Genomic DNA, 25,722 nt, shown 5'->3' on the forward strand with positions numbered 1-25,722 from the left:
CAATGGCTACCGTCACTTTAAGAGTCAAAAAAGCACATACAGGCAACACCAAAATAAATGAAAGATAATGAACTTATTATCTGCAATTATAATTACGTGAATCGTTCAGCCAAAATTTTAAATTCTGTAATTATTTAGCCTTATGTTGTTCCAAACCTGTAAGAATGTCTTTCTTCTGCTGCTGACAAAAAGAAGCCCACCGTCTCCACTGACTTTTATAGCATTTTTGTTTGTTAATTTTATAGCATTTTTGTTTGTAAGTACATGGGGACCAACAACTACTTGGTTCCCCATATTCTACCAAATTACCTTTTTTTATGTTCAACAGAAGAAAGAATCATTAGAAGGATTAGAACACCATGAGGGTGAGAAAATGATTACAGTATATGCATTTTTGAGAGTGCATTTTTATTTTTACACAAGTTACTTCAAATGGGTTTGAATCACCATCATTTTTTGGTGACCTGTTTCTTTAAGAGAGCCGAGGGGTTCTGTTTGAGAATGTCACTGTCATTATCTTACCTCATCTTTTTCACATTATCATCTCTCTCTCTCTCTCTCTCTCTCTCTCTCTCTCTCTCGCCCTCGTTATTTGCATGTTTTCATCTTTAATTTAAACCACTTTTAAGTGGGTAATTAAGCAGTACTTGCTCCTTCAGAAGATGACAGTGTTTCTGTGCCAACTGACACATCTTCAGAAGAGCTCGAAGCCCCTTCTCTGTTTACAGTGACAGCTCGGAGTCACGGGTGCAGCCAGCCTGACCCTCGGCAGCTTAAAAGGACCAATGGCTGCCAGAACTAAGAGGAATTTTCTCAATATATATCCATCAGATGCTCTGTGAGAGGATCCAGAGGAACAGACTGAAGGGAGATTCCTGTATCTGCTCATTAGCACATGACACTGCAGCAGCTACCAACCCAGCGCTTATTAAAACTCACTGACAGTGCTGTTAACATTGCTTAACTCTTATGAGACATAAAACAATGTGTGGAAGGACATCCAAATACAATTCAAAAATAAGAAGACAGCATATATATATAATAAATATAATACATTTTATTTTATCATAATTTATTTATTTATTATTGAATAATGAAACAAAATAATTGCATTTTTATTGAAAAACATCTATATTTTCAGAATAGTATATTAAAATGTTCTTTGTACATTTTATAGTACATAAAAATTCAATTTGTAATTAATGTAACGTTTTCAATTTTTTTAATTGAATAATGTAATAAAATAAATGGATCTTAAGTATTTTATTTATAAAAATTGTATTATTAATTAATTTTTGAATTTTACAATAATTTTAATGTCCTTAGTAAGCTGTTACTACAATATTTATATTGAATTTAAGAATTGGCATGCTGATTGTTTTTATTTAAAAAAACATACAATATTTTTATAATAAATAATTGAGTCAAAATTTATTTAAATAATTGTATTATTATTATTATTATTATTATAAATAATTGATTTAATTTATTTAATGTATTATTTTGTATATTTTACATTCATTTGAAATGTCCTTATAATCTGATGTAATAATACTGAGACTGATCTGAAGATTTGATATGCTCTGGTTCTTGATTATAACACTAAAACATGGTCATATACAGTATTTGCTAGCACTGTATTACAATCTCTAATAAATGTTCTGGCTCATCAAAAAGAAAACACTGGAACAATTCACTGCTGTCAATGTAAAGTAATTTCATATCTAGCTGTTTGTCAATAACAATCAAAAACAGCAGCGTGCTTCCCACAGTGTCTGAGCAGTTAGCAGTATGCACACTTACACTCACACACTCACACACCATTACCCTCACAGTCAGCCCGCGCTCGCCAGAGGAGCTCGGCCAATTACCCACGGGGTCAAATGCAAAAATATGCGGTCATGCTCACGGTCAGAAACACACAAACACGCCACGTCACCCAGGGCAGGACTCAGGTCTTCATCTGCTCACCTCAGTGCAGCACTCAATAATGCATCGCCTCAGCAGACCTGCAGCAAACACGTACTCCTGCTCACGGCTTTAGAGAGGGATCTGGCAATAATAATAGTTGAGAACACTTTCCTTGATGCAAGCAAGCAAAGTAAACTGCACACATCAGATGTCAAATAATAAAAAAAAGGAACGCCTAGGAATCTATTTGTAATGAAGTAATCAGCTGTTGTTTTGTAACATAAGTGTTATTATTATTAATATTATACATAAAGCAGCTGTTTTAGAGAGAGTCATGGTCAGAATTATGATCAAAGAGGATTGTGAAAATAAATCTGTATTTTTTATTCTTCTGATCTTTCATTTAAAAAAATAAATAAATAAATAAAATATATTTTTAAAATCACAAACATCTAACTTTTCAACAAAATCACATTGTGAAAATGTTTTGTTCTCTAATACACATTGACCACAATTATTGTAGTCCTAAAAATTATTATGAGTAAAATCTCTGAAGATCTATATTCCCTTTCATATTTATTTGTTTTAGAGCACCAGGGTGGCTAGGAATATAAAATTATCCAGCCATGACTGGTTTCACAGTAATATAAATATGAGGAACACAAAGGCAAATTCTCTTTGTCATCCATCACAATGAAAAAAGAAGAAGAAGAAGAAGAAGATAGTTTTTTCTTAGTTAGTTATATATTGTGGAAACAGAGAGATAGTTATGTTGTGTAGTAAAAGATTGTTGAGAAAAAAACCTTTGGACAATAATTAAGGAGTTCCAATCAAAAGGAAATGTTACAAATCTGCCAACAGTTTATTGTGTGTGACTTTATTGTCTTAATGCAACATGAGGAGGATAGTTTAAGTGGCCAAAGACTCTTCACAGCTGGATAATTGCAGTTTTGGGGTCAGAAAGCTTTATAACGGGCCGTGGTTGGATCTTCCAACAGAACAATGATCCATAAGGACCATCAAAATCAACACAAAAATGGGTGACTGAGCACAAAACGAAGGTTCTGCCGGTCGTCCCAGTTCCCTGACCTGAACCCTAGAAATCTGAAGAGGAGGGAATATCAACATGGAGCTGGGAGTCTGAAGGGTCTGGAGAGATTCTGTGTAGAACAATGGTCTCTGATCCCTCGACAGGTGTTCTCCAAACTCTTCAGGCATTATAGGAGAAAACTCAGAGCTGGAAAAGTGGCACAAGAAGACTGCAAAAAGTAATGAATAAAAGGGTGCCATTAATTGTGGCCAATGTGAATTAGACAGAAAAAAAAAGGATAAAAAAAAAACTTTATTGTATAATGAGATTCCCCTTCCTTTCCATTTTACTTCACTGAAAGGTGCTACGTGACTAGAGAAAATAAAGAAACAGGGCTGTGGCAAAAAAAAAAAAAAAAAAAAAAAAAACACCAAATACCGGCAACATTGTAAGAGAGCATTTAGTAGAAAATCTGCAAACATACCCTTTTTATTTATCAAATATACTTTATAATGCATTATACTGTATATACAGTGTTCAAATAAAATATTTTCAAAATATTTTAATCTTTGAACCAATTACACAGTTTCTTCTGGTGCTTGCTTTGGGAAAGAAAAACAAAAATGCTAAATTTCAATAAAATCAGCCCATCTTTAAAATATTTAAATCATCTGCATTATTTAAAAAGAAGAAAGAAACCTACCTGTAGTCTGGTCACTTGGGTTGTGTTTTCTTACAGTCGCTCAGTGACCCGTGCAATCACTTCTCCGTAGGCTATGCAGGTATGTTTTTAACATGAAGTGTCATGTTTTATTTATATGCAGTATAATATAGTAGGCCCTATATTTATAATACACTATATGAAGTAAGTAAAAACAAAAAAGCCGTGCATGAATGTGAATTTTATACTGACCTTCTTTAGTATGGAGTTTGACATGAATCATGACACTTATTCAACCTTCTGCGAACTCGCTGACCCCTGATGAAGACTGATTAAGTCTCCCAAACTGTTGCACTTTCTTACTGTGTCCTGTAGAGAGAAAGGTCACGAGTAAATCCTGAAGAGAGCGGCGTCCCGGGGCACACAATCTCTCTGCTGCAGATTGCACAGGGCACATGTTGTGCTTAAATCTACTCTGACACGTGTCTCCCTTTGGACAGCATGGGCAATATTGTAAACTCTGTGTATTCATGACAACCATCTGCCCTCGATTGAATTTTGTGGAATTTAAACTAAAGCTTACAGAACATGTGTTCACTTTACTTCTGTTTAGAGACAATATAAAACATGTACACTATAGGGCAAAGTTTGGATTTTTTATTTTTTTGGAAAAAAAAAAAAGTGGTAAGTAAAAGAGTGGCAATTTGGTTTTTGATTATTTACAATAATATTGTGAAATATTATTTCAATTTAAATAATTGTTTTTGATGTTACTTTAAGTCTATTATGCTCATCAAGGCTGCATTTATTTAATGAAAAATACAGTAAAATAAGTCATTGTGAAATAAACTTAAACCAAGGCTTAAGTTATTTGATGGAAATACAATAAAAACAGAAATATTGTGAAATATTATTACAGTTTAAAATAGCTGTTTTCTATGTGAATATCTGTTAAACTGTAATTTATTTCTGTGATGTGCAGCTGTATTTTCAGCATCATTACTCCAGTCTTCAGTGTCACATGATCTTCAGAAATCATTCATGGATGAATGCGGATCTCTTTCATCTTTGTATCTTTGTATATTTTGTATCTACGCACCATATGTTTTTTTGTCTACTAGATACTTGTACAAGTGTTTGGCGCTACCACCTTTTTTGTGCATTAAATACATGCAGCCTTGTTGAGATTAAGGTAACATAGAAAACAGTTCTTTCAAATTGAAATAATTTTTCACAATACTGCTGGTTTTACCACATTTTAATCAAATAAACGCAACCTTGGTGAGCAGAAAATACTTCTTTCAAAAATGCTCAAGGTCTGATTCTCTCTCTCTCTCTCTCTCTCTCTCTCTCTCAGAATGATTCCCGCCTCCCATAAGTTGTTTCTACTGAGCGATCTGGCCTCGTCGCGAGACTACGAGCTCTGCGTCCTGGCCGTCTACGATGATGGCATCACAGCTCTGACCGCGACACGGCTGGTGGGCTGTGTGTCCTTCTCCACGGAGCGCGAGTTTCGTCACTGCCGCTCCATCCACGACCAGTTCCTCGGCGGCACCATGATCATCGTCATCGGCGGGATCATCGTGGCATCGGTCCTCGTCTTCATCTTCATCCTGCTGATGAAGTACAAGCTTCACAGCCAGCACTACAAGCAGAAGGCAGCTCGCGTCAGTAACGTTTGTTCTCAGACCAACGGTGGCCAGCAGGGGGCAGCATCGGGTCCTCCGCCGCGCTCGTCCTCGTCCTCGGGATCCTCCAGCAAGCCTTCTGTCCCGCTCGGGTCGGACAGACAAGAAGGGTCCCACGGCCTGGAGGGGGGTTACGGAGCACTTAAAGGGACCACGGTGGTGGACTTGAACCCGGAATACGGGAAATCATTCAAAGAGGACGACTCCATATCGCAATAACACAGGGTTCGAACCCGCCTCCCTTCCCATTCTCTCCACACTTCAACCCATTCTGTTTCTTTTCTGTTCCTGCGGCCTTACCAAGGGTTTTCTCCTGTCTGAGGTGAGGATGCTTTTAATCTGTTAAAGGGATACTACACCCAAAAATAAAAAGTCTGTCATTAATTACTCACTCACGTAGTCCTAAACCCATAAGACCTTCGTTTGTCTTTGGAACACAAATGAAGATATTTTTGATGAAATCCGAGAGCTCTATGACCCTCTATAGACAGCAACACAACTGAAATGTTCCAAGGTCCAGAAACAAAGCAAGGACATTGAAGAAATAGTCCATGTGATGAGAACAGCTAAGATAATATATTTTGTGCGCAGTGAAAACAAAAATTACGACTTTATTCAACAATCCTGTCTGCAGCAGTGTGCAGAAGAATTGTTGAATAAAGTCATAATTTTTGTTTTCTCTGCACATAAAAAAAATATTTTCGTAGCTTCGCAAAATTGAAGTTGAGCCACTGATGTCACATGGACTCTTTTATTGATGTCTTTAATACGTTTTTGGGTCTGGGAACATTTCAGTTGCGCTGCTGTCTATGCAGGGTCAGAGAGCTCTCGGATTTCATTAAAAATATCTTAATTTGTGTTCCGAAGACGAACGAAAGTCTTACGGGTTTGGAACGACGTGAGGGTGAGTAATTAATGACATAATTTAAATTTTTGTGTGAACTATCCCTTTAAGGTTTGTTGCTAGGTAGCAGGTTGCCAGCGTGATAGAATCTCCTCATGCTACAGTGCTGCTGATGCAGAGATGTTCCAGTTCTGTTAATTAGACCTGCTTTAATGGGTAAATTACAGGCATAGCGGCTCTGCTGTCTGTCTGTGTCGGGGTAACGGGCCTGAAAAGATTTCCCCAATGGTACAGTGCACTTGAGATTAAATTGATAGCCTGACAGTTGTTTCATTCAATAGGATGCATTTGAATTACAAAAGCGTAAAATTGAAATGCTATGATACCTGGTTTGGATGTTTGCAACGAAAATGAAAGGAATCCTAAAGTTTGCACATTTTAGTATATTAGACTCATGTGCATGTTATGAATATCCCTGCTGAGTATGGAATAGCACACATTACTGTTTCCCTTTGCAAGGTGTGGGTCATGTGTCTAAATATTGGTATTTTGCAGGGTTGTGTTTAAATTACCACTTCAACACGGTTTTATGAGTCCAGGAGAGATTTAAAAGGGTAGTTCACCCAAAAAATGAAAATTCTGTCATTTACTAACCCTTCCAAACCTGTACGATTTTCTTTCCTCGGATTGCCACAAAATAAGATATTTTGAAGAATGTTTACGGTAGCCATTGACTTCCATAGTATGGAAAGGAAAAAAAAAAACTATGGAAGTCAATGGCTACTGTCAACTGTACATTTACCCCCATTTTTTAAATATCTTTTTTTTGTGTGTTCAACAGAAAAAGCAATTAGCAGAGGTTTGGAACAAGTGGACGGTAAGAAAATAATGACAGAAGTTTCATTTTTGGGCGAACTATCACTTTAATGCTGGAATACTATACACAACTTACTTGGAAAAACTGGGCATCATGCATTAAATGGATGAGGATCAAACAAAAATTTATCTAATATTCTGATTTATTAATATTATAATTGTTCTTTTAACAATGAGCAAACTGACATTATCAGGACATTATTTGGAGAGACCAAACGCAGTTAAAATGTCTCCATGAACGCAAAAATGATCACTGTATGGGTTTATCACTGTAGTTATAAGATATGATACAGACTAGTTAAGTAATATCAAACAAGTAAACAAAGCCAGAGGCAAACATTTGTGCATTTCAACACTGCAGTTTCATTTCTGAATAAATCTGAATTTGAATGAGTCATTTGAGCCAATGATTCAATGATCCATTCATAAAGTCAGCCACTTGCATTGTTTTAGAGTCACAAAAATATCGAGACAGCATTTTTTGCCAATAACACATACCCCTAGTGCTTTAAACAATACAGATTGTGTCACAGCAGCTTCACAGAGATAAACAGGGAAATAACAGAATCACTTATGGATCTCAACTATGAAGACCGTTCAGATTCTGCTGTAAGGCAGCTCTAAAAGACAATAGTGTCATATTGTCTTTTATCGTCTCTCAGATTGAGTCTTTGATCATTCAAACATAGCGATCATTACTCATGTAAACAAGCACCAATTTGCCTCAGATGTTGGACTTTTGTGTGCGATCTCCATTAACTGTCAGCAAACACAAAATCAATCCAAAAGCCATGCTACAAGTGAATTTAGGCATCACAACTTTATAAATTGCTGGATGAAAAAAAATACATTTACATATATGTGTTTGGTAAACTTCTTTATCCAAGCTTCTTACATTGCATTCAGTATTTAAATTTGACCAGTTAATTCATTGCCCAGGAATCAAGCCCAGACCTACTCTCATGTTTGAGCTACAGAAAATGGATTTGCATTTGAAGACTTGCTAAAGGTTACATTTAACAGTGCATGATGGAAACCTAAATGTAACAATTTGGAAAATGTGCATGAACATTTAAAAAACTATTATCGATTGATACCGATAAATGTAACATCTCTAATACTGGCCGATAACCGATACTGTGCTGATCATCATGCATCCCTATGTTGGTCAGCCAGAACAACTATTTTGTCAAGCTATAAATGCTGAGTAAGAAGCAATGTGAGAACATCAGCACACCAGCATCCAAAACACAACATTCCCCAGCTCGTTTCAGCAAAAAACTAACATTTTCAGTTAGACTTCCTGCTATTTTCCTTCTTGCTAAACCATGCAGCAGCACTAGAGGTGTCTGTTTGTATTCCAGTCAAAGCCTGAGCGCCCTTGGAGGCTCAATCTAGGTTGGCCAGGTTCTGGTGCTTAGAGCAGTGTGGATAATATCCGGCGGTAGACCTTCGCGGCTTTCAGATCCGAGAGAGGAGTCCGTTTAACAGAACCAGGGGAGAGCCATCTCAGTGAACTGGTCACAGTTGCCTTCCATTGAGGAGCCTCAGAGGAGCCCTGAATGGACCGGGATGAAAGCGCAGGTTGAAGCTGTTCTCTGTCCGGTGGGAAACAGCGCCTCCAGTGGACAGAAATCTGATGCTGAAGGGCAGAGGTGACTGTCAGGGTCACTGTCAGGAACTACTTCAAAAGGCTTCTGTAGACACCATGTTCTGCCTGTACAATTAGCTGAACAAAGAGTTACCGTCTGATCAAGCAGAAGACTTTTGAGTTAAATCACCTTTACTGACCTGGAAAAATTTCCATCTTTTATTCCAGAGCTCGATTTGAACTTCCCCAAGCTCCTGTCAGCACCTCTGGATCATATAATGTGAAGGTGTTTGATGTTTCACTTTATTTGCCTGTGGCTAGAGTTTTTATTTTATTTTATTTTATTTTATTTTATTTTATTTTATTTTATTTTATTATTTGTCTATTGATTGATTGATGAAACATTTTTACAGTTAAAAATAATGAGTACATTTTATAGCAGTGAAATCAATTAGATGTGCCTGCGTTTGGTTGAACTATAGTGTTAGATTTATTTAGTTTATTATGTTTTTGTTGAAGATGAGAATACAATTTATTTGAAATAATAATATTTTTTGGGAGGTGAACTAACCCTTTAAGATAGCCTAGTTATTTTGTAATTATGATAATTGGCAAAGCCACTGAATTATTTATGTACAGGCCATTTAGAACTACTAGTCATATTTATTATTAATATACTGAATTATTTATGTACTGGCCATTTAGAACTACTAGCAGAAAATATATATATATATATATATATATATATATATATATATATTAAATCATGGGATTCAAAGCTTTACATTTATGTCAATTTTTTTGTGAATACAATAATAATAATAATAATAACAATAACAATAATAATGATAAACTACATTCTCATTGACTTCTAAAACAGCATTTATTTTGTAATTAATTAATTTTTTTAAAGGTATTGTATATGTATATCTTCTCCTAATATGTCCTGTCATATGTAAAAAAAGAAAGAAAGAAAGAAGAGAAAAGCTAAATAAATAAATATTTATTTATGTATTTGTTTGTTTGTTTTTTTTTGATTGATTTTTTGTTTTTTTTTTTATTTTTTTTTTTTCATGTCTCGTCCATTATGGAAACCTTTTTTCTGCTTTGTTTTGCTAATGTTGGTGGCTCCTGGTTGGAGAACATCATTTATGAATGATAACCCATCAAACTGGCTCGTGAGTTTATATACGTTACCCATCACGGTTATTTTTCACCCGCCACACGAAATAAACCCCAGGTTTGCGGATGCTGATTTCAAACCCTGCCTGAAGCTCAACCGACTGCTGATTCATGATCTAATGTTTTAATGCACTACAATGGATTCAGATGCAGGTCCCTTTTCAAAAATTTGTGCACAATTAGAGCTCTTTCTTCTATTAGCTCCAGATGGATTTACATTTCCTTCAGCTCAGTGTGAGATGGGAGAGATTAGGACGCGGGGACAGAGACACAAGGCCTGGCACAGAGCTGCAGAGATAGGGAAAGGCTCTATGATGGAAGAAAAGAGGGCAGATATGAGTATTGTGATGGGGTTTAGAGATTGAGATAAAAGGGTGAATGCCTAGCGTCTCTCATATTGAGACAAATAGACTAATCTGAGGGGTGGGATGTTGTGGAATACCAGCAGAACCCTAGTAGAAGGTAATTACTGTTTGTTGTGTGCCATAGAAATGGGCTGCAACCTCTCTTCGACAGCCGTTTGGAACCAGAATCCCTCCAGACTGCAGCAGGACACGCTGCGCTAAAAATAGCCGTCCGAATAAGGCCTAGCATTAGCGGCTCTCTGCAGATAAATAGCCACAACGTATCAGGCCTCGTCCTTGCTGCTGAAGGCTTTGTTGTTTGGCATTAAATCTGGGAGGAAAGTCTCAGTAAACTGATGATGGTTGGAGTTAATGAAGTCGTTAAATGTTCAATTAGCACGCACTATGTATATTCACCCACGCTGTCTGTTTATGCAAACTCAGCTGATGTTGTGAGGAAATTGTTTGTGTATCCTGGGCTGCTGTTTCCTCTGATACGGATGTGATGATGTGTGTTGAGATGGCACTGGTTACATATGCATGCTGCACAAAGCTGAGCTACAACTGCATTATGAAGTTGCATCATTTATTTTACATGATGCATTTGTTTACATTAGTTTACCTTTACATTTATGCATTCAACAGCTGTTTTATATTCACTCATTCACTCATTCATTCATTCATTCACTCACTCTAAACTGGCTTGCACTGCATTTGACCAAGCTATGCATCTGATCAGTTCATGCATTCTCTGGGAATCAAACTCATGACCCTGTCATTTCCAGCACCATAATCTAGTGTTTGATGAACAGTCATTTATTTATTTAGCTAGCTAGCTATCTAGTTAGTTAGTTAGTTTATTTATTTATTTTAGTGTTTTACTTTTTTTAATACTTTTTTTTTTTTTTACTTTTTTTTCAATTAAAATTTAGCAATTAAAATATTTATTTATTTAATTAATTAATTATTTAACTTTTTTAATAAAATTAAATTTAATTGAAATCTTTTTTGCAATCTTTTTGAATTCCATTTCATTCAATTTCTGGATCAAACTGATATTTGTATAAGCTTGAAGCTTCTGAATTTAGCACAACGGATGATTTGTTGCTGTCTGTGGTGCATTTGAGCAGATTGTCGAAAAGGATGTGTGTAAAAACGTGTAAAGGTCACTTTATCAGAGGTGGAACATCTTCTGCAATAGTTCACTGTCTTTCTTTTTAATTTTTGTCCTTTGCATTTGATGATCAAATGTGTTTTCGCTGCTGAATCTGATCTCATGCCTCTGTTGTTTCTCAAGGCAAACTCACAATCTGGAAGCCAAATGCAGAACGTCAAATTAAATGGGACTGGATCCAATCTATTAGTAGGACAAGCCGCGGTCAGAAGGCAAACACAACAGACTCCCCGTGTTCAATTCTTTATGCAAAACTCTCCCCAGACCGTGGACATCATGTGCCTCTTCGGTGCATATGAGCAATGTTTTCTATTTTAAACCAGAGGTCATTTCCCCGAGAGACGAGTAGCATTAAACCACTCAATGGGAAGAGAGAGGGAAAGGCTCTCTGGATGTTGTTTGTGGGAAATACTATGACAAAATATCCGTGTTAAACAGATGAAGCAGTGCCAAAGGACTGAACCCTGTGGATGTAACGCTCTCCCGAAGGCCTGTGCGGATACAGACTTATCAAAGTTCGATCAAACATTGACAGCTCAGTATCGAGTTAAGATTTGTGGACCTTCTGGAGCACTTCATTATGGATTCCTCTGTATGCTAATGACTCGCTCTCTCTCTCTTCATTGGGAGACGAACGCATGGATCGATCTTCAGCTGATTAACAAACATGGCGAGTGTGTTCTTGGGATCTGGAGATTAGGTCAAACAGGAGAGAACATTGATTATCACCACACACTAAAACTTTCCCCATCTCCCGTATCAGCAAGGACTGAGGGTGAGGCGCTCTTGAGAACTCTGTGTCTGACAGCAGACTGTGTGAAAGCAGCGCAGGCCGTGCTAAATACTCTTCGACAGACGGCCCGCTGAAATAAATACTGTTCTTTTTTTTCCTCTAATTGACTGTGGACGTATTTGTATGTGAGGTACACCTTCAGCCATCTCTGATTCTAATCATTTGATTTCAAGCAGAAAATAATAATTAAAAATAAAAAAAATATATGGGATGGAATTTTATGCTTTCATAGGTACTCTATGTGGATTTATAAAGAAATAAAGTATTTTTCTTCAAGGCTTGTGGAAATGACTTTTTTTTAAACCAGAAGGTTTTTTTTTATACTTCTCTTCGCTGCACGCTGCTGTGATTATTTTCACAATGACATATATTGAAAGGTTTCTGCAGCAGGTCTTTGGGGCTGAGTGTAATGGAAGTTAACTCAAGCATACTCCGAATCATATTGTGCATTACTCATAATCTCAGTATTCTGGAGAGAATGTTTATCTTGTGTCAAATGTTTACAAATGCATTGATTATTTGTGGCCTGAGGGGTTTATGCTAATTAATGAAGCGTAATGACTCGTGTCTCCACATGATGTCACTGCTAAACTCTGATTGTGGGACTTTACAGCCAAGCACTCTTTATTCAACACTAACTTAGATGTTTTCTAGTTAAAATGGCTATTAATAAATTCCATAATGTATTTCTAATAAAATATTTAATCCCATAAAATGTTCATATGTCCCATAATAATTATTTATTTATTAGTTAGTTTGTTTAATTTAGTTTTAAACTTTCTTCAGTGCTTTTGAACTGAACTAAAACACATTAGGGTCTTCCTTGTACTGATATTGGTTATATAACTGAATATATTCATATTACAATACACTGAAGAAAAAAAAAAAATTGTAATAAAGATTTTTTTTTCTTTTCACTCAGAAATTGTAAAATTCACAATTAATTACCAAGAAACTGCACGTAACACTAAATTAAACATGAAATTTTGAGGTAGACAGACTTAGATGGTATTTTCTTGTTTAAAACTAATTCAAATTAGTTCATTAAAATGGTTAAAATTAATTCATTAAAATAATAATTAACAAATTGCAGTTTATGAGTTTAAATATTTTTGTATTATATGTTAATTCATACTAACAATATATATATATTTGTATTATTTTTTCCCAAACATTTTAATGATCTTATATATATATATATATATATATATATATATATATATATATATAAAATCTTAGAATCAATGCTGAATCATTTCTCGATTTGTGATGCATCGATTTATTTTCCCAGCCATAATATATATATATATATATAAATGCAGTAGTAATGATTTGTCTGGGTTTCTATGTTTAATTTGTTGATTTGTTTTATTGTGGATAAAATCCCAGAATGAAAATTTAAATTCTGCTCTGGTTTCTGTGATGATGCCAACAATCATGTGAAACTCCTGCTTATGCTAAAACAGTATCAATAAACATCAGAGTGTTTGTGCATTCCTTTAGACCAACACACACAACAGAGAGGTTAGAAATCAGCATAGCGTGGCTGCTTATTACCCACAATGCCGCAGTTTGTCGTTATAGGGCAGTTTATCAGAGCGAATGTGCGATGCAGATGCCAGAGGCAATAAAAAGGAGAATGATGCCTTCTGATAAACATGCAAATGATTCCTAATGCTAAAATTACACAAATTTCATACAGGGTCAATTTTCGGTACAGGACAGAGCAGCTTCTCAAGTAATCTTTCAAACACAGAGACAGATGCTCTGAGAGACCGCGGTCACTGCTGTGGACAAAAAAAGTCATTTTATTTTATTTTATTTTATTTTATTTTATTTTATTTTATTTTATTTTATTTTATTTTATTCAAAAGTCTTTTTAATAATTAAATATTTTATTTTCTATTTTAGCATTCATGCTAATTTGTAGTAAACTCATTGTTAAATCTCTCTAGAAAAGTCATTTTATTTTATTTTATTTTATTCCAAGCAAAAATATGTTTAATAATTAAATATTTTTTTTTCTATTTTAGCATTCATGCTAATTTGTAGTAAACTCATTGTTAAATCTCTCTAGAAAAGTCATTTTATTTTATTTTATTTTATTCCAAGCAAAAATATGTTTAATAATTTAATATTTTATTTTATATTTTAGCATCCATGCTAATGTGTAGTAAATTATTTTTTGCTAGATCTCTCTGGAAAAGTCATTTTATTTTATTTTATTTTATTTTATTTTATTTTATTTTCTTCCAAGCAATAGTATTTTTAATATTTAAATATTTTATTTTATATTTTAGCATCCATGCTAATGTGTAGTAAATTATTTTTTGCTAGATCTCTCTGGAAAAGTCATTTTATTTTATTTTATTTTATTTTATTTTATTTTATTTTATTTTATTTTATTTTATTTTATTTTATTTTATTTTATTTTATTTTCATTTTTTTTTTTTTTATTTTATTTTTTTTTTTTTTATTTTAGCATCCATGCTAATGTATGTATAGCTCATTGTTGATAGATCTTTCTGGAAAAGTCCATTTAATGATGTCACAGGAGGGACTGTGAGAAGCAAGATCACTGGATGAACACTGAAACAAACAATACTATAAGAGGTCGGTCATATTTCACATTGGCACACCAAGCACAAGCAGGCCCAAATATGTGGCTGTAATCTGGAAAACCTGTAACAGGCCATATTTTATATGTTGGCAAGCCCCAAAGTCGCTTCTAATAAACCTCCGTGAGCTAAATGCTGTGTACTGTGTCTAAATTGCTGTCTCCCACACATAATCTGAGAAGAGGCTAAACAAGCCTGAATGAAGGAAGGAGCTGAGGATGAGCACGTCTGATGCTGCTTCACAGAGACATGTCTTCAGGTCCCATGCATCTGATGACGACACACATGTACGCGTCACGTCTCTAATGAAGCCCTGATTAGTGAAGCTTCGTCGAGCAGCTGGCGCAGTATTTGCTTTTGCTGTTAATTAAACTCCAGACTGTAATTCTAAAGGGCTGTCGAGACGAGCCCAAAGATATTCAGCGCAACACGTTTCATGTTGTGTGTTCTCAGTTTAACACGTGATTGATGGGAAGCTGGGGATGCATTTTGAAGCAGTGGCTTCACTTTAAGCTGCAAAGGGGCTGGTTTCGATTTGTTGTTTTATTTTATTTTTGCTGTGCGTGAAGTAAAAATTGTGTAGCATTTTAAACGTATCTGGAGATACTCATAATCTTCTTCATTCAGTTATTCAGCTGATTCTGATACAGAAACGTGTCCTGTCTATGTCAGTGGACATTAGAAACTTCCCAGGTAACAAATTTATTTAGGTTACAAAAACATTGTGAGAAAATGTTTTTAAATGTTTCTAAAACGCTGAAATGTCCAGTTCTCTTGCTGTGATTAGAACATTATTTAAAGGTGACTAAAACATGTCTTAAATTTTCAACTTACTTTATTGTCTCCCAAAAAACTATAACTTTATTGGAATGTTTGTTTTTAATATTCTAAGAATGTTTAAAAAAAATCCAGGTTTCTTGTCTTTATTAGAATGTTATTTAAAAGTCACAAAAAAAAAAAAATATTTTAGAAATTTGACTTTTACCCAAAATATAATTGTTTTTGAGTGTTCATTTTTAATTTTCTAAAAAAAACTAAACTGTCTTTTTTTTCTCAGACATGCCATTATCTCTGACTGGTTTTCCTGCCGAGGTTCTCACGCAGTAATGATCACTGCGAGGCCTCTCAGGGTCACCACAGGCTCAGATAAAGTCCTCAGGGAAAACATTTTTATGATAGTCTCATGCCTGTTGTCTATTGAGTGGAGTTTCCCCTTTCTGCCCGGGACTTTCCCTTCACTGTCTGCACAGAAACCTAGACTGATACCCATCATGCACTGCACCCAGAGCCACACACATGCAGACGTATGTCTAGCCTTTCCATTTAAAAGCTGTTAAATGTCCACAGAATTTTAGCCATCACAACACAGTGGAAAAAAATAATAAATAAATAAATACATTTTTAACAATTGTGTTACAGAGAGTGCATCATTTCAGCTCAAAATAGACTAAAATACACATAACCATAACTAGAAACAGTAAAGATCCACTTTTTTTTTTTTAAAAAAAGGCACAAAATATAAAATAATGTGAAATTAATGTTATAATTAACGTATACACACATTCACGGTTTGTGATAATGAAAATTTTAAAATTAGAAAATGTTAAGAAATATATATACATATATATGATTTATTATTATTATTATTTTTTTTTTTTTTTTATTTTTTTTTTTTTTTTTAATAGTTTTGATCTATTTGCTATTTGCAGTTGTTATTGTTTAATATTTTTCATTGTGAGATTTTTTGAGTTGCATTAAAAGCAATTAGGGTCAGTTTGACTCAAAACATCAAAATAATAACAATAACAACAACAACAACAACAACAACAACAATATAGGAATCCAAAACCATAAAAATACATAAATAAAAACCCTAACCCTAACATACAAAAATGTATTGTCCCCATTTTTAAAAGTGAGACTTCAGTGATATTTTGACCACTGAACCCTTACATTTCATAAATCTGATGTCTAAAATGTTAAAACCCTTTTATGAAAACAAATACCATCTAAAACCCTGAAGAACCTGCTCCGTACAAGAACCAGAGGAAGATAAATGCCAGTGCATTAGATATTCATTTGATTGTTAATTAGTTTAATTTTGCCTTTAGCTTGAATTGATTTTGCCGTCTGAAGTTTCCAAAGTCTTAGCAAACTCACAGATTACAGATAATATATGGCCAAAACACCATTTAGCAACTACAGCAAAAACACTTTCATTAAACATTAATTGCACAAAGGACCTTTAAGAGGAAATCATGATAAAACAGAATATTTTCTCTAATGATAAAAGGAATCTCATCATCATCTGTTGCTTCCTTTCTGCTCAGCGCGGCTGTTACTGTGTTAGTGTGCTTTCTTTTGGATCTGATAGTCTGATGGTGTTTTTTTTTGGTTGAGTGCCAAAGGTCCGGTGGTGAGCTGTCTAATTGAGCAGAGCCTGGAGCAATCCCATCTCGCAGCTTTATTTATTCATTTCTGCTGGCGTATCAATTGTTCTGTCCTTGAAACTAATGTTCTGCACTCAGAAATGGCAATAGTCTCTAATGTTCTGCTGTGGAAGTGAACATGAGTAGTGTTATGGAGAGCTGTAATGTAATTATAGGTTAAATGTGTAAATGCAATGTTGAATTGGCATTAGTGATTCTGATTCAATGTTCCCAGAGAAATGAATCTTTTCCAGTGAACTGATTCACTCACAGAATGATTCAGAAAGTAACACCAATAGTTGGTGACAAGCGAGGCTCTTTTTTGACTTTCACGAGTGAGTCGTTGAATTATTCGAACAACACAGATGTTCAAAACAGAAACAAGAACAAGAACTACTGTGCTTGACAAGGTAGCAAAAAGACAAATAAAATAAAATAAAATAAAATAAAATGGACCAAAATATAAATAAATAAATAAATAAATAAACTGAAATACTTTTTATTTTTCATTACTTTAACTCATCAAAGTAATTTAATCAATTTCAATATCATACTTGTGAGTTATACAAGTTATTCAGCTCAATTTTCAACTCAAGATTAATCTCAATTTCAAGTCATTTTAATATATTATTAAGTTGAAATGACTCATGCAGCCAATTTGATTATACTTAAATGTTTTAGGCAGCAAGTAAAGTTAAGTTGAAGTGGGTGGACAATTTTTAAGTGATGGCCTGAAAAATGAATAAGGGATAACATTTATGTTTTCATCTGTTCTTGTTGAACTCGACTGACTCGCACAGTGAACTGAACTAAAAAAGCTCTCTTTTTCCTCAGTCACTGTCAGTGAGCAGAAAAGGCCTCATTTTTTCAGTTCGTTCATTGCTCATGGTGTTCATTTGGTATGCGTGTGAATACGCCATCTAGAGCTGTCTTTGAAACACTATTGTGATCTGGGCTCTGGGTCTCTCATGCTGCGTGGTGACTGACTGCTGGACGCAAACAGATCTTCAGTAATGACTGACTCACACTTCATTACAATCAACAAAACACCCATATAGTCCTTGAGGTCAGACTATAAGCTCTGCCTTCCTAAAAAAGACATGCGTGTGTATAAAAGTTCAAAGTATGACATGAAGGCACACTGTGAGGAGTATAAGGTCACAATGAGATTAAAACTGGAACTGTGAGGTAAAGTCGCAATTATGACTACTATGGTGGAAATTGTACAGGGATCACCAAGCACTAAACTGGCTTTGGTGAGTAAAAATGTCAACATTATGATAAGATGTCAAATGTTAACTCAAACATCTAACTTTTGCTTTTTAACGAAACAATATAATTTAACACATTTTATTTTTTACCCATTTTATGTACTTAATTAATTTCATAATTACTTCTACTGTCTTCGAAATATGATTAAATTGTACTTCCAAAGCATTTATAGTCATTCAAATCTATTTCTATTGAAACTTGCATTAAAAAAAGAAAAAAAAACATTTGCTATTAAACATTTCTAATAATGTTGTTGCAAGTTAGAACATATAAAATATATTCACTTATTGTTATATAGGTGTAAGTGTAATATAGGTGTAATATATATATATGTGTGTGTGTGTGTGTGTGTGTGTGTGTGTGTGTGTGTGTGTGTGTGTGTGTGTGTGTGTGCGTGCGTGCGTGCGTGCGTTTTTTTGTTTTTTTTTTTTTGTGTGTGTGTGATATAATCATTATTTTATTTTATTTTATTTTATTTTATTTTATTTTAGCCAATAGATTTCAGACACTTGCTTGAAACACAATGAAATTTTTAATTGTGAAAGAGCCTAAAATGTATTTCAAACAAAAAGACATATTTATGGATGGCAGAGAAAGTTGGTGAACATTTATTTCCGGATCTGAAACCCCTCCTAAAGCCCAAAACACACTGCATGATTTTAGCAATCAATCAGTGATGACGACACCAACTGACTCGTAGATAAATGTGGATCGAGCAGCAAACACAAACACACAACGTCGTCTTTGAACTCTCTCTCTGTATGACACAGGAACACCGATTAGGAGCCACGACCACAGAAATCATCACGATTCTTTCACGATGCCAGTCTTTCATCTGGGACAGCTGAAAATCATGCAGTGTGTTTAGGGCTTAAGTGTGCAAATTTCAGAACCTTGCATGCATAGATTAAAACCAGCCCTAATTCATGCTATCTGTAAATGCAATATTTATCAGTACAGAAACCTGACTGAAATAATCCTCATCCCTTCATACAGCACAGGTACTCAAGAGAAGTCAGAAAGGTTTAGTAATGAACTGGGGGAGCTCTATATTGCCTCCGAACATATCTTTGAAGCCTAATACAGATGTATTTACCAAAAGCGCTGTCATTTGTAGTGTTTTCTTTTCATCTGTTGAATGTGAAACATACTCACACAAACACACAGCGCTCTTTGTAAACACTTTCATGCCGACTGTGTGCGATTATGAAAATGCTTATGAAAATAAAAAGAAAAATTAAGGAATATACAGTACTTTAGTGTGAACAATGTTTTGGACATTTAACTGCATGCTGTTTACAATTAAATAAAAAAATACTATAGTTAAAATTTATATTTAAAGCAATTAGTTGAACTTAAGAGTGCTTTTGATCTGCTTTAGTAGGACTTCAGTACATCTTTATATGTAATTTCTTTATTTTTTATTCTTTTTTTTTTATTTAATATTTATTTATTTTTTTGTTTTTATTAAAACTTTTAACTTTTAACTACAGTTAAAATTCTAATCAAGTATTTTACATTTTAGTATGTTAGATAACGTCTAAATAATTGTACATCTATAAAGCATGACTTAATGACTAAATTATTAAAATTATTATCAGAATGATTAAATATATTATTAGAATTAATAAAACAATGTACTTTAAAGTACAACTTTTAATTTGACATTATTTCAAAGTGCCCTTTTTAAAAATACACTTGAGTGGCCATATTATATTATATTATATTATATTATATTATATTATATTATATTATATTATATTATATTATATTATATTATATTATATTATATTATATTAATATTATATTATATTATATTATTTAGGACAATCATGCATTTAATGTTCCACAGAAGATATAAGTCATATAGATTTGAAACAGTATTTGCTGAAATATTCCTTTAAATTAAATTCAGTGCTTCAGTTGCATTTAGCAAACACCTTTTTTAAAAGTAACTCATATTGCATTCGAGGTACACGTTTGATCAGTTCTCGCTTTGCCTGGGAATCAAACCCAAGACTTTTGTGTTTACATCACCATGCTTTACTGATTGAGATGCTGTGCAAATCTTAATGCTAAGTTCTTTGTGGACTGTGTGCAAAAAAAAACAAAAATTCTGAGGATTTTCTGAATAAAGTGTTTACAAATTTCCAGTTAAAACAGGCATAATCCAAGAGTGGGAATCAGATTATGGGGATATTGTTGCCCACTGACTCTATACTAATTGGAATACTGCCCAATTTTAATTAGAATACTGATTATGCATGTGAATATTATCTGTTTGTAGCCAGGCTATATAGTAACATACTCAGTCCTGTCATCTATTCCTGTGGTTCACTATTCCCCATAGAGCACCAGCTCTGACACCAGCGGTATTTTTAGGGGGCGTGTGCTGCCAGGGACTCCTCAGGCTAATGACCACTAACAAGTGCAGATCCTGAGGCCCTTTAATGAGTCAAAGGGAAATAGCAGGAGCTGCCTGGCCTTCAGTTCATCAAGCGAACGCATTCAGCCGCCTCTACGGGACGGGTGTCTGTAGGCTGTCCATACTGATCTAACGGCCTGCGTGAAATCAAAGAAAGTGTTTGTGAGTGTGCAAAAGCCCATCTGAGTGAACTTGCGGGGGCTTGTGATCTGTCAAACCCCATAGAGCATGAACTGACTCGTTATTAAAAACTTACCTACGATCTAAAATAAAATCTAGAATAAAGCTGACACAGTGAAAAACGGAGACACAACTATCCAGCAAGACACGGGAAGAAGACTGACATGACATTGATGAGAAATGTTCTGAAAACATCAAATCAAAACGCATTACAAGCAATCATTCAGCATTTTTTTTTTTTTAAGGCAGAAGTGTGCTTAGTTGTGTCTTAAAGCTATATTTAAAAAGGGAAAAAAAAAAAAAAAAACTTGCAAATAATATAATATTCTTGAAAAAAGGCCACTTAACTGACTTAAAGATGGACAATTCCGTGACTGTTTCTTAACATACTTAAGTAGACTTTTAAAAGTGCACTTTGTAAAAATATCAAATTAAAAGCCAATTTTTAATCATGTTTAATAATATCTTGTCACGCTTTAAATAAATACACTTATTTTGATATGTTGACTATTATACTTAAGCACATGTAAAGTACTTGATTATAATTTTAACTGTAGTGTATTATCTTATGGTAGATTGAAAGGTGATATTAGTTTAGTTATTACTAAATTACAACGTCATTATTAATGTGTAATAACAAATATATTTAAATACATAACACAAGTTTCAACAGAAATGGCATTAAAGTATATTTTACGTTATCATAATTCAACAGTAACATTAACCATATTTCAAAGACAATAGAAGTAATAAAATGACATATAAAGATGTACTTAAGTGGGTCAAAAAACACTCTAAAGTTCAACCAACTGCATTTTATCTAAATTTAAACTATAATACACTTTCGTTAAATTTTAGTAGCATGCAATAAAGTGTCTGAAAACATTAAATTCAGTTTACACTTATTTTACAGTTTCATTTTTACACATTATATGTATTGTAGTAATAACAGTAAATTATGCATACATGACATGTAAACCCTAACCTGTAAGTACATGTTGTTAATTAGTATTACACAATATTTAAATTATACTGGAACAAGGACACCGTAAAATAAAAAAATATATACATTTTGTCTTTTTAAAAGTAAGTTAAGTGCCCTTGTTTTTCACAAGGGGTAACATGAGAAGTGCCACAAACTAGATTCAGCATTGCTCAGAACCCACTTTAACATCATTGTGTGAAAACCAGGGCCCAAAGACTTGCAGAAACTAGCTGAAATGGCACGGTTTCTTCAGCAAATGTATTTTTATCTTTTGGTTAGGTTTAGGTTTGTTGCTTTCAAATGCAATAGAGCGTTAACATTTAAGTGCTGGGTATATATACAACAAGAAGCAAAATTAACCATCACCAGAATCACATTTGAACAATCTTTTAACAACATCATTTTGCACAAATGTCACCACACAGGCACATTAATAATATTGTCAATTATAAACAACCTATACATGGTAAGTCTTGAACTACGTTACTTGCCAGAACTGCTCATTCTCATTTTTAATAAGTGCGTTTATATGCAACATAGGTTACTTTTATCATAATGCATTAATGCTATAAAACCAAAATCCAACTCAAAATCATGCATGACAGTGAATGTATAGTTAAGGGAGTTTGCATTGTGTTTATTCCATGATAAAATCACTGTAATCTTAAGTGCACACTATAAAAATACATAACTTTACATTGTATATACACTTTGGAGTCCACACAACAAAATATGTCTTTGATATTTAAAGATGAGCCATTACAAAACTTGAAGCTATTACTATATAGACTCCTCACACTGGCTCTGGAAATAACCCAGAGCAGAAGGAGGTTATGGATGTGTGTGTGTGTGTGTGTGTGTGTGTGTGTGTGTGTGTGTGTGTGTGTGTGTGTGTGTGTGTGTGTGTGTGTGTGTGTGTGTGTGTGTGTGTGTGTGTGTGTGTGTGTGTGAGCAGCGTGAGAATGCTGTGACCCTGCTTTGTCCTGCAGATGAGATGATGAGGGGGACGAGAGCTCTGTGACAAACGCCACTCGCATTGTGCTGCTCCCACAGGACGGCGAGGAGGAGCCCAGAGCAGCAGCCCAGAGTTAAAGTGATAGAGATATACTGACAAAAGAGTGAAAGGATGCAGAGCACGAGACAGAGACCTAGTGAAGCACTGGAGAAACTGTTATGAAATACTGTGGGGGAATAAACTCAATGTTATTGTCGGAATGATTGACACGTGGAGATTTTGTTCTTGGTTTTTTTTTTTTTTTTTTTGCAGTTGCGGTTATATAATGCACTTCTCTCTCATGCCACGTTCACATTGTGACATATACTAATTCCATTTAGGAAATGATGAAATACTTTATATAACCTGGCAATTTACATTTGCTCTTTGTATGAAGTGGGAATCCCAATTAATCAAGCTCATTAAAACAATTTGAGTCATTTTTCTTTTGTTAACACATCGGCTAAACTTAGGGTAGGTGGTTCATTATTACAGAGCAGGAACTCGAGGAGATGGCCATGATTTGTATAACAACTAATGTGAAAAAAAGCATTGCTGGATTCAAGTTCATCTATTTCAGACATAACTGAACAGTATATGTATAGTAATATGCCATCACGTTACTACTTTTCATGGAACCATAAACAGCCTTCAGTTTTATTTTTTCCCCTCTTTTTTGATTATTTACTTATAGTTTTGTTGTTGTTTGTTTGTTTGTTTATTTTTTTCAAAGATTAGTGGACTATATTTTACAAGAAAGTACTATTTCAGGTGGGGTTTTTTTTGTTTTGTTTTTTTTCGGGATTGAAATTTTGTAAATCCAATGGCAATTTTTTTTTTTTTTTTTAATAATAATTGTAAATTTTACTAGCAATTTCTGAGTGAAAAAAAATTTATTTGTACACTGTAATATAAGATATATACTTTGTCTACTTTTTTTTTTTTTTTTTTTTTTTTACCACTTCCAAATTGCATTAATTGCCTTTTTCAATTAATTGTTTCAGTTAGACTACTTTGCAGAAGAGTTGTTTATTACGCAGTGTAACTGAATATAGGTGTATTTTTCCATCCTTACTTTACTCTCCCCCATGCTCTGCTCAGATTGTGAAACATATTAATTGCATTTTGGAAATGATGAAATCCATTACATAACCCGGCCAGGCACTCATAATAACTTAGATCTGGCCTCCAATGAAAGAGCTCTCTTTGTTTGGCCTGCAATTTACCTTTGCTCTCTTTACGAAGCGGAAATGGCCATTAATCAAGCTCGTTAAAACAATTTGACCCATATTCCCATCTCTCTCTCTCTCTCTCTTGCTCTGTGCCTGGTGCAGTTCTGCCCTAAATGCTGGCGATTAACCCAGATGCACTATACTTGATTTTCCAGGGTCTTATTTCACGCGGGCCTCCGGATGCTTAATGGGCAAAGCCGTGGGAAAGCAGGTGAACTGATCTAAAGGGGCGAGGCTGAACAGGATCAATATTAATGACGAGCTGCTTTCTCTCTCTAATTATCCTTGAAGATGCATCACGTTAGCTGTTCAGTCAGACTGGCGGAAAAGTCACGTTTCAATACAGGCAGCTGAAATTCATTAGCCGAGAATTAGAGAGACACGATCTAAAGAACTGAATAAATACTGGTTGGGGAGCTGTGCTGCTTTCAGAGCTTTGTTCACCAGTTAATGTGGATATAGTGGGCTGGTATCAGCCTGATGAATTACTGTTATGGTAAAACAGAGAGCTTGTATTCTAGTTTCTGATTGGATGAGCCGCGTTTAAAGCCACACACATCGTGAACTAATGCACTGCCACTATGTTGCTTATCAAACATAATATATGGCCTAGTTATAACTGCAATAGTTGGTGTAATAATTGTTTATTTGGAATATTAATAAATGCATCTACTGTAGCACTTAAGTAAGTTTAACTGGTTAACATTTCACTGAAAAAAAAAAAAATCAGTCAAAGGTTGTAGGATTTACTTTGAAAGATTTTTTTTTTTTACTCAATTTCAAAAATAATTACAAAGAAACAGCAAGTAAAAAATGAGTTAAATGTAGAAAGACCGAAATTGTATTTTTTTGTTTAAAAAAATAAAATAAAAAATCCAATAATCTTTTCTTTTTTTTTTTTTAACTTACAACTTAGATTTTTTTGCACGCTGAAAAAAAAAGTTGCAATTTTTTAATTTAGAAATTGCTAGTACATTTCACATTAAATTACAGAAAAATGGCAAACAACACACTGGATCAAGCACGAAATTATAAAGTAGAAAGACAAAAAATATGATTTTGTTGTAAAACGAACTCCAATAATCTATTTAAAAACGAATGTGTTTTATTTTCAATTTAAAAAAAAAAATATATATACTATATATATATATATATATCTATATATATATATATATATATATATATATAATATATATATATATATAATTATTATTATTTACATAATAATGCATTCAGACATATTAATTAATTAATGAACAAATTTAAATTATTCATAAATTAACATTAACCTAAATAAATGCATTTATATGCTGTAAAAAAAGGCGTAGTTTATGATACCCAATACTTTAACTCATGTTAACAATTTGCAAAGACTTTTTATTGAATTTTTGTGTCATTTTAATCAAAGTAATTATCTATCCAAGACCGTGTTTTGCAGTTAAGAGTTATTTTGCGTTGTGTAATGTCTATAAACACCCATTATTTGTGGTAAA

General features: G+C 34.0%; 1 protein-coding gene and 1 long non-coding RNA gene across 5 annotated transcripts in view; one reads left to right on the plus strand and one right to left on the minus strand.

The window, feature by feature from the left end:
- The window catches only part of si:cabz01090165.1 (uncharacterized protein LOC100333421 homolog), a 156,612-nt gene extending 144,242 nt beyond the window's left edge, over positions 1–12,370 (plus strand). For all 4 annotated transcript variants that reach the window (XM_042743410.1, XM_042743408.1, XM_042743409.1 and 1 more), the window contains 2 exons: positions 4,960–5,612; positions 11,425–12,370. In XM_042743410.1, coding sequence (XP_042599344.1) covers positions 4,960–5,509 — 550 coding nt within the window. In that variant the 3' untranslated portion in view covers positions 5,510–5,612; positions 11,425–12,370. The remainder of the gene's footprint in view (positions 1–4,959; positions 5,613–11,424) is intronic.
- Positions 2,721–4,232, minus strand: LOC122140330. Its single transcript, XR_006156986.1, has 3 exons — positions 3,855–4,232; positions 3,645–3,715; positions 2,721–3,170 (listed from the first exon to the last, which is right to left on the minus strand). It is a non-coding gene; the product is annotated as an uncharacterized LOC122140330 (long non-coding RNA).
- Positions 12,371–25,722: the final 13,352 nt, after the last annotated feature.

The sequence above is a fragment of the Cyprinus carpio genome, chromosome B18, assembly GCF_018340385.1.
Source record: "Cyprinus carpio isolate SPL01 chromosome B18, ASM1834038v1, whole genome shotgun sequence".
NCBI classification, from domain to species: domain Eukaryota; kingdom Metazoa; phylum Chordata; class Actinopteri; order Cypriniformes; family Cyprinidae; genus Cyprinus; species Cyprinus carpio.